Below are 10,220 nucleotides of genomic sequence, written 5' to 3' on the forward strand. Positions count from 1 at the left end.
ATATTTATTTTTTTTATAATTTTTATTTATTTATGATAGTCACACAGAAAGAGAGAGAGAGGGGGGCAGAGACACAGGCAGAGGGAGAAGCAGGCTCCATGCACCGGGAGCCCGACGTGGGATTCGATCCCAGGTCTCCAGGATCGCGCCCTGGGGCAAAGGCAGGTGCCAAACCGCTGCGCCACCCAGGGATCCCTGCATGCGGATATTTAAAAAAAGAAAAAGAGAAAGTGATGGCCCTACGGTGGCTTAGTGGAACCTCGGTGCAGCTCAGGAAATGTGTGGGCCACAGGGCTCAACCCTGGCCCTCCAGTCTTCAAACTCGAAGGGCACTTGGGGGCTCGGGCTCTCCGACCGCCTTCCCGGAGCGCGGCGGGGGCGGGGGCGGGCGCGGGCGGGGAGGTCCCTGCGCTCCACACCTGCCGCCGCCTCCCGGCCCTGCGCTCACTTCCCCCGGTGCAGTCTTGCGGGGGGCCCGGGGCAGCGTTTACCTCGCAGACCGGAGCCGCGACTGCAGCCTGGATTCTGCGGATACTGAGCCACGCGGGACGCCGCTTCCCCGAGCCGGCCGCGCCCGCCCTGCGCCGCCGCCCGGGCCCCGCGCTCCCGCGCCCCCGGCCTCTGCGGGCATCACCGCACTCTCCGTGCACGCCGAGGCCCACGGGACCCCGAGACCTCAGGCCCGCCCTCCGCGCGGCTTCGGGGCCGCCTCCGCCCGCCCCGCGCCCCCGGCCTCTCCCGCCGCCCGCGGCCATGGCGGCCCGGCGGGGCCCGGCGCTCGCGCTCGCCAGCCTCGGACGGCGGCCGCCCGCGCCGCTCGGGGGCGGAGGCCGGGGCCCGCGGGCCCGCGGCGCGGCCCTGTGCTCCGCTCCCGGGGGAGACCGCGGAGGCCCCGCGCCCCGCTCGCCGGAAGGACCGGCCGGCGCGGAGAGGCGCCCGGCGAGCGAAGAGTTAACGGCGGCCGAGCGGCGGATCGCGGACCTGCACGCCGCCGCCTGCGCGGTGAGGCCCCGCCCCCAGCCCCGCCCACCCGGCCCGGGCCCCGCCCACCCGGCTTCGGGCCCGCCCCGCCCACCCGGCCCGGGCCCCGCCCACCCGGCTTCGGGCCCGCCCCGCCTCGCCCCGTCCACCCGGCCCGGGCCCCGCCCACCCGGCCTGCCCCGCCGGGCTTCGGTCCCGCCCACCCCGGCCCCGCCCACCTGGCTCTGGCCACGCCCACCCGGCTCCGGCTCCGGCCCCGCCCCGGGCCCCGTGCGCCTGCGCGCCGCCGGCCGCGGGAGAGGTCGCTGCAAGCCCGCGCCCTGCTCCCTCCGGCTTCCCGCTCCGACCCTCAGTTCCCTCTGATGGGCAAAGAGCTAACGCGCGTCTGCATTAAATGTGGGTCCTTTGTGATCAGCGGCCGAGCTAAACTCCGGTGCCAGTTTGGGCCCCATCAGGACGGCGTGTGCGCGTGTGTGCGCGTGTGCGCGTGTGTGCGCGCGGGGGGGTTCCCAGGGCGTTGGTGGAGGACGCAGAGGAGCTGAGAAGTCACGGAGAAGCAGGCTGTGTGTTTGTACTCTCGGTTAAACATTTAGCCATCCAATGATACTAATAATGCACATTTTTTTTCTCTTTTTTTTTAATGCAAAATTTTTTTTAAAAAACTTAATTTTTGCTTCTATCCTTTCGTCCCTTCTCTCCACCCTAACAGCACAGCTGTAAAGGAAACTCTAATCAGGCACTTGCATTCTTCCCAGACCCATCTTGAGCTCCGTTGTCTTCTGTTTGGAGGGTCAGGCCATCACTTACCAGTACCGATATCACCATCATCTCCCCCCAGAGTTGCTAGCACCTCAGACTGTATCAGTTTGAAGGGAGCATTTTCATTCTCTTGAGAGAGCAGAAGATTTGTAGCATGAAGATGTAGAAAACGATGCAAAAGTAACCTATTTAATTCACTGTGTGTGACCAGTATTTGATGTCTGGTGTAGGTACAGTTACCTGGTGATGCTTGAGCCAAGGGAGTAGAGAAGAAAACTTTGGAGATTTTCTAAAATTCTAATCCCCCCTCTCCCGCCCACTGCCAGTGAGTAGGCCCTGGAAATCCACTGTTTGGCTCATGGAAGTGTTGAAACCTCTGCATAAAGATTCATCAGGAAATGACTGGCAGCTTTTGATTGATCTTGTTTATAGTCGGTTAAAAATAACGTGTACTTTGTTGCCAATCATCACCCTATATGTAAGGCGATTATATGCAAAAGTTTCATTCTTTATAGAGCAAAGAGCGTGTGAAGACTGGTCGGTCAGCCTGGGAAAGGAGAGGGATTTTTTTCTCACTTAAGGATTTTTTTTCCACACTTGTTTCAGCAGCGTCGGTATCACAGGTGAAGTAGCTATCTGGGGACCAGAAGTGAATCCGAAAACAAGTCTGTGGTTTTGCTTTTTCAACAAATCAGAGCCCCCCCCCCCCCCAAGGGTCCTGTCCCCACACCTCCAGGCAGATGGGTCTCTTACCTTTCTCGGTTCTGATCTGCATCACTGAACATCTTGTTTGCCAGCCACCGTCAGCATTCTGGTCACATCTTTGTTGCCACTATTACTTTAGGCTCCTTTCCTGGGGACAAATGAAGTTTGTGTGGGCAGCCAACAAGCTCAAAGTTTTGCAGTCAACACGGAGAGCAGGAGAGGCAGCACAGATGCAGGAGCAGTCTGTTCGTTAGGCTTCCAGGTTGCTAGATAATTGCCCTCAGAAGACTCTCAGAAACTATGAAAAGTGAAAGGAAGGCTGCTAACAGAACCCCCAGTGTTTGCTGGGTTTTCTTCCAAATCTTCAAACACAGGTTTCACAAGCAAAGAAGTAAGGTCTTGACAATTGGTCATTCTCAAGTAGTGTTAGTGCCCCTGGTTTCATGTCATCTGCTTCTGTGGTCCCCAAAGATTTGAGCGGCCCTATGGACTGACCTTGACACTTGCTTGCTGGATTTCTGCTGCCTGGGTCTGGCTTTGCTGGAATACCTTAGGCTAAGACCTAGACTTGAACTCTAGATGTCTTTTTGCTTCCTGCCTCATTCATGGAGCACAGTTGGTTAAATTTTCAAGCAGATCAAAATCGTTAGCCATTAAGGAAGACACCCTGAAGAAGTAACTTGTGGCACATACAAAAATATGTTAGAAGACATTCACACGCCATGCATATTTTCACAAAAAGTTTCTATGCAAGAGTGATGCGGAGTTACTTCACGGTAAAAGGGTTATATAAAAAGCCCAAGAGACAGTTCCTTTACAAAATCTCAAGGATAAATATCACCCACATGGCCCAAATCCATCGAATAGGCTGCAATATTTCCTTTGCCTTCACACAGTGTACTTGGGATACTTAAAAAAAAAAAAATTGTTTGAATGTCAGTAGAGTATGCTTCCTTGACATCTGAAGTGGTAAAGTAGTAAAAGTTACTTTTGATCAAACTTTGTGAAAGCAACGAGTGTTAATATGTTAAAACAATACTTTTTTTTACTTAAAAACAGAACTAACAACCGTCCCCAAAAAAGAAAATAGTGTAAAATGTGCCATGGAGTAACACATCATGAAGGTAAAGAAAAGTGTTCAATAATAGCAAGGTAATACTTTTCTGTAAGGACTGTTGGTTTTGATTAGCACCTTTTCTGTAAGTTTAAATCATTATCCACATATTTTAAGTACTGAAATTGCAACTGCAACTTCTGAGTGAAAGTTCATTTTCAGCCTCTTAAGCTCTTAAAGTCATCTAAATCACCTGTTATTAAACTTGTTACCTAGAAACTGAATGAAAAATACCTGAGCAGTGGCTACGTAGTTATTGGGTATAGAGGAGTTCTTGTTTTTCCATCAACTTCTCATTTTTCTCAAACTGTATATTTTCTCCTTATGTCACATAAAGTTGGATTGTATATAATGTTGGAATGCGTTCAGCCTTTAATTGCAAGTGCCACCAAAATTGCTGGGAAGAAGTTCAATATTGTTTAAAGAAAATGTTTGCCGTGTTTTATGAGTAGAAATTATGGTGAGGAGATATGGTGAATATTGAGATTAATGAATTGTTTTATTTCATTATTCTTCAGGCTGGCCAGTTAAACTATGTGGATCCAGCTACTGGCTATGTTGTGCTCACTCAGCTCGCCCACTTGGAGAGAGGTGAATGCTGTGGCTCTGCCTGCAGACACGTGAGTAGCAAATTCTCGCATTACAGCAGCAGTTTTCCGTGCTTCTGTAACTTTGTAAATACCTATTATTTGAAAAACAAGTCAAATAAAAAAGCTAAATAGACCTGGAGTGCACTTTTCACAAGCTACTTCAGCCAAGGACAATGAAGTCCTTAGGACCAACATAGGACCTTTAAAGTTAATGGAATTTTGTAGCATTTCACTGTGAGCATCAGCTCCTTGAAATGCTGTGATTTGAAATTCATTGGAGTTCTTTATTACAAGGAAACTTTTCACGAGGTTTCAAGTAAGTCCCGTTCACTAGGCAAGTACAGAGCGGGCAGGAAAAGAAATCCAGAATATTACAAACTAGATCACAGAAGGCGTTTTTGTCTTCACTAGTAGCAGAATAAATAGAAATTTGACCAGCATAGGGAAGTGGTTTTCCTTTAAATGATAATGATTCCTCCTTTCCTCCCTCCCTTCCGCCCTTTTCCCCTCCTTTCCTCCCTTCCTTTCTTTTCTTCTTCCCTTCCCTCTCTCTCTCTCCCTGTCTCATTCTTCCCGTGGCTGTTCTGTACTCTAGCTTAAAAACAAACATGGTTAACCTACCCCAAACTTAGTGGTGGACATTTCCTAAAATGTATATTTCAGTGGATCTATCTCTGTGTTCACTGATGAAGATGAACTAATCCTTCCCTATCTTGAGCAAGGAAAAGAAATAGGATCGGGTTTGTCACTATAACTTTTTAAAGGCATACTAGTAAGGTAAATTGTTACAGCGTTGAGGTTATAAACTGGTAACAACCTCTGTTTACAGACCACTTGGACTCTACGTTGGGGAGCAAGAAGGCATTATTTCCTTTAACTGACCCACTTGACAATTAAGGACTAAGCACTAAATGCATAGGTTGGTTGTAGCCAGTATTGAAAAATTAAGCCTTCACTTTTATGTGTGTTCCTACCTGTGCCCTTAGCTGTTTCTAATCAAATGCATAAGAGCTTTGCGTAAATTGAGGACTTGAGAATTTTCTCAGAGTGAGTTTTTGACAGTAGAACTCTTAAAGTTGGAAGGATGCATTTAGGAAGTGATTCTTGGACCCTAATTAGGACCATTTGCCAGAGGTTGCCATTATTCTCCTCTTAGTCTGCAGGACCCAATAGATCAAATGATCTACAGAACATGATTAGCAGGCTCCTTTTCCACCATGAGACGCGTTGTACTTTTTTCAAGATGCTTGTGATATAATTTAACCATAGTTTGTTTTATTTCTTCCGCAGTGTCCCTATGGTCAAGTCAATGTTAAAGATCCATCTAAAAGGAAGAAATTCAATTCGTATTTTTATGTTTGACAACAATTGCATCTCAGTTCTCCATCTGATCGAACCTAGATTTAAAAACAAACACCCTGATCCAGAACTGCTCTGTGCTGTGAGTGCTTGAGCACTAGTTTAATCATAAGTACATATATTAAAAGAACATCAATAAAATGAAAAAGCTAGCAAATGTTTGTGTGTTTCTGAAGTGGCACATTGATAGTTATTTTCCTTTCTTTTTGCTTCATTATCAGACACATATGTTGAAGAAAGAAAATAATGACTGTTCCATTAAATAAATAGAAGCAATCGGGTCACATTAGTCGCTCTCGATTTTTCTTATAGCCTCCGTTCGCCTACTGTTTTCTCCTCCGTGTTAGCAACCCAAGGGATGTTGCTGGCAAATACAAGAGTTTGAATGCATTCTTCATTTTATTTATATCTTGAGCTATAAGAAGATTGATATAATGCTATATTGTGCAGCATATGAGTGCCCAAGAAGTGCCATTCTGCATCAAGAAATGCTCTCATCTTCCATCTGTTCTCTCAATAAAAACTCTAAATCATTCTGACTTGGAGGTCAGGCCGCTTACGATGCCTCTGATTAGACCATTCTCACTTCTCTCCCCCACAGTTTCCTTCTCCATGTCTTATGGCACTTCCCAGACAAGTATGTCTTAGGACATTTTATTATCTTTATACCCATTCCATTCACCGCAGTGACACCTTTGGGCATCAGTATCCAACCTGGGTTAGGAGCCCACCGGGACTACTGTTTCTGCACTTTCTTCCCTGCTTCCCTCTGAGGACAATGGCCCTGGAAAGCCTTTGCCTTGCCAGTGGAAGCTGTTCAGTAAAATGAGGCTGCTGCCCATTGGCAGGCTGCCTCTACCCAGAGCTGACCCTCAGCCTTTCCTCCCAATAGAACCTGAAAGGCTTCCTTCCTTAACATCTCAGGGGCCTTCCTTAGTCTCTGCCTGTGGCCTGAATATGAGTTTTAGAGATCTGAAGCGACCAAAAGATTCTGGTGCTTTCTCACATATTAAAGTAAAAGCCATTCTAAACTATCAAGTAAGTGAAAAAGAAGCCCAGCAAAGTTCTGATTTTCCCCTTGATTGTGATTTATGTTGTTATTTGCATGTCAAATATTAATTGCTTTCCCCAATTTTGCTAGTGCTCCCACTGTGGTGCCCTAAGTAACACTGCCGTGGGCTTGTGAGGTGTTGGCAGCTGCACTGGATTAAAAAAAAAAAAGTCTTTGTGGTCTGGTGGTGTCCTCTCTAGAAACCATTTGGAGGAGGTGAATAGAAGAAGACCGTCAGCATTGTGGAGGCAGTTTTATGGACTCCTGGGAGCCAATTTCCTTTCTATTCTCAGGTCAAGAAGCAACCAGATAGCTCAATGTTTTCCACTAGATTTGAAGATCACCAAGGCCATTTTCTGGGTGGGGGCTGGATGGTGCTTTCTTCAGCAGTCCCAAGAGGGAGAAGAGAAAGAAAAGGAGCCTGAAAAGGTCATGTTCCTGGAGAAACAAGAGGGAGAGGAAAGAAGTTCACTATGGAAAGGGTCCCCATTTGAGGCAGTGTTCTGAGAAAGCCCCATTGACAGATGGAAATAACTTATAGGATGCCTCCTTCCTAAGACAGCTCTTTCCTCCTCCTTGTGAACTTCCTGCGGTAGGGAACTGGCCCAGGGAAAAGGACTCTGATGTCCATCACGGCTGATTCTCCTGGGGGACTCTTCCTGGCAGACCTTCAAGCCAGGCAGGCAACCCCGAAGGAGCCACTATCTCCAGGTGGGGGGCGCTCTTACTCCCTCCCGCGTCTGGAGGGGGCCAGGGAGCCAAGGCCTGAAGTTCTCCGCTGTGGTTCCGAGGAGATGCTTGTGAACCACACATCAGGGGTGGCGGCAGGTTGGTGCTCCCACATTAAACACAATATGGCCACATAAATGGGCCTCGCTGCGAGAGCTTCAAGCTATATTGTATTCACACATTGTAAAGTAAAAAATCAGGTTTCTTATTGGGTGTGTGTATACAAACACATGTGGATGCCAAGAAATAGAAACTTCTCAGTTTAAATCAGCTCTGGTGCTGCTCCACTTTCATGGTTCCTGGAGACTCCTATGGCAAGTCACGTAAATCAAGGAGCAGGGATTTCTCGATTGTTCCCAACCTAGGAAGACCTGACAGAAACTGGGGAATCTTCTAATGAGGTTTTCCCAGATGGAGGGTGGGCCACGGGTTCCTGCAGCGGCGGTGCTACCCGTCTCTGGGGAGAGCCCAGTCCTGGCAGTCCTCCCTGCAGGTGGACCTCCACGCACACCTCCCTCCCTTCGGAAGACAAACTGGCCCCCTTGGTTTTGCAGAGCAAAGGAAGAGAAGAGCTCCCCCCTCTCGTCCAAGTGAAATTCGGGGTTCCCAAACCCTGTGTGTTTGGAAAAGAAGGCTCCAGGAGAAGGGGAGGTGCTCCTGGGCCCAGTGCGGACCTTTGCTCCACGGCAGTGCCTCTTATCCAAAGGGGAAGTCTGTGCCACAGGCCGGTCTCCACTGCGACAGGCCGGGCTTAAATTAATCTGCAGGCAGAGCTAGGGAAGCGGGCTCACTACCAGGCGAAGGGCAGCCTGCGTGCTCTACTCCTAGGAGCACTTAGAGACCCTGCGGGCGGCCGTGGCCAGCCTAGAAGGACCCCCCTCCCCCCCCTCCATACAGACACCTGCCATTTCATCTTCTCTACATCCGACCAAAGGCTGGAGTTCGTGGACGTCTGCTCCTGGTGGAAGATTTCAAGGTCGATGCTGTATTGCACCGCCCTGCAGCAACTAAAAGGTGCGTCCTGGTGCCCTAGCTATCCCCTCCCCTCAAGGGGGAAAAAAAAAAAGTCAGAAGTTTAGGCGTGTGCGCCTGTGTGTAGGGGGAGGGGGTTGTCAAGACCTTGCTTTCTGAGAAGAGGTTGGGGAGGAAGCCACAAATACCTCTACCTAGAGGTCACGTCGCTCCTGGGGTCTCTGGACACCCTGCTGCGGGCCGGCCCCGAGCACCCCGGGCGGGCGCCGAGCTGACCCTCCTCGTCCCTACAAAGGGTTTCAACGTTGGGCTCAGGACACAAGATCTCCAGACTCACGCCCCCCCCCCCGGTTTTTGAGACTTTGGGTGTAAGAGAGAGTGGAAACCTGGGAGTCCCGGGCCGTAGAGGGATTGGGAGATTCGTGATGACCAAGTCTCCCCTCCCGAAATTTGTAGGAAAGTGTGGGCTCCGCGGTGCGCTTCAGTGCGCGTGCACCTCGCGCGCGCGCGCAGGATGGAGGCTCCCCCCTCCCCAATATCTAAAAACGGTTCGCGACCCCAAAGAGGATAAAAACCGCTGCCTTGGACAGGAGTGGATGACAGCACCTGAGCGTCTGGGTCAGTATCGCCGCGCATCTGGGCGACGGCCTCGCGGGCGAGCGCAGGAGATAAACCTGCGAGGCAGGTCCTTGGTCCTCTCCCTGGCGGCGGCGGGACCCAACGGGGGCTCCCCGGAGAGAAAGAGCTAAGGAGGCCCGGACGGGGAGGGGGACTTTAGGAGGTACGCGGGTGCACTAGGGGCCGGTGGGACTGGCCGGTGAAGCCCAGGGCTGCGGCGGAACCAGGGAGCCTGTCCTGGGGGCTCAGAGCCACAGTGCGGGGTCGCGTGGACCGGGAAGAGCCAGGGCGGGCTTGGCCCCGCGGCTGCGGCTGGAGCCCTTCCCGAGCCTGCGGGTCTGCAGAGGCGGTGGGTGCCCCCGCCCCGCACGGCCCCAGGCGCCCCGCAGCCCGCAGGTGGCACCGCGGGCAGGGGCGGGAGGGGCGGGAGGGGCGCGCGGGGGGGCGGGGGCCCAGCGGCCCCGGCCCCGCAGCCCCGCGCGGCCAATCTCGCGGCTCCCACCCCCTCCCCGCCGCGGCGCGGGAGCCTCCCAGCAACGCCCGCCCCCCGCTCGCACCGCCGGGAGCGCCCCGGGTGGGGGAGGGAGCGAGGAATTGGCCAGCGGCCCGGCCTCCCGGTTCTCCCTCCGCTTCCCCGCGGCCTGACTGCGCCCGGGGCTGCTGGGGCGCCGCAGCCCCTCGGGAACCTGAGATCAGGTAACCTGCCCCCGCCGCCCCATCCCGGGTCCGGGAGCCCGCGTTCCCGAGGAGGCGCATCCCCCGAGGCTCTCCCGGGGAATCTCCCCACCTCGAGCGCACCCCGAGCGCCGGGGGGCCGAGCGCGGAGCACCGGGAGGGGCCGCGGGGATGCGGCGGGGGCTCCCCGCGGGGGCTGCGGCCCGTTCGCGCTCCACGCAGGCTCCAGCCGGCCGCTGCATCCTTTAGGAGGAGCTCCAGGGGGGCAGAGGCGGGCCCGCACCCCCGCTGCGCCCAAGCCCCGGGATGCTCGGGGCTTACGAGGGTCGGTGACGGCCGCGTCCTCCGCTAACCCCTCCCCGGGTCCGGAGGGGCCGCCCGGTCCGCGCCCCCGCCCGCCCCTCCCTCCTCCTCCTCCTCCGGGTCTGGAAGCGCAAACGGAAAATAAAAGACAGGTGGAAGGAGCTGCGGGTCGGAGGTGAGGGACCCGGGTCAGTTCAGGAGAGAGAGACCGAGAGGGGGAGGGAGGGGCAGGGAGGGAGGGGCAGGGAGAGACTCCTCCATTCTACGGTTTATTCTCTGGATCCGCAGAGGAACCCTCGGCGCGACCTGGGGAGCTGCCCGCACCTCTGGCCGCCGCCTGCCGCCCTCCCTCGCCGAGGACCGG

At 53.3% G+C, this 10,220-nt stretch overlaps 1 protein-coding gene across 1 annotated transcript; it reads left to right on the forward strand.

Annotated features, from left to right (window-relative positions):
* Positions 1 to 237: 237 nt before the first annotated feature.
* On the forward strand, positions 238 to 5,660 carry C1H1orf53 (chromosome 1 C1orf53 homolog; the record flags this gene model as incomplete). The annotated part of the gene is made up of 3 exons (XM_041750093.1): positions 238 to 1,002; positions 4,078 to 4,179; positions 5,440 to 5,660. Coding segments are annotated over 3 exons (939 nt in total), but the record flags the coding sequence as incomplete, so codon positions are not given.
* Between the last annotated feature and the right edge of the window lie 4,560 nt (positions 5,661 to 10,220).

This window comes from Vulpes lagopus, chromosome 1, assembly GCF_018345385.1.
Source record: "Vulpes lagopus strain Blue_001 chromosome 1, ASM1834538v1, whole genome shotgun sequence".
Classification (NCBI taxonomy): domain Eukaryota; kingdom Metazoa; phylum Chordata; class Mammalia; order Carnivora; family Canidae; genus Vulpes; species Vulpes lagopus.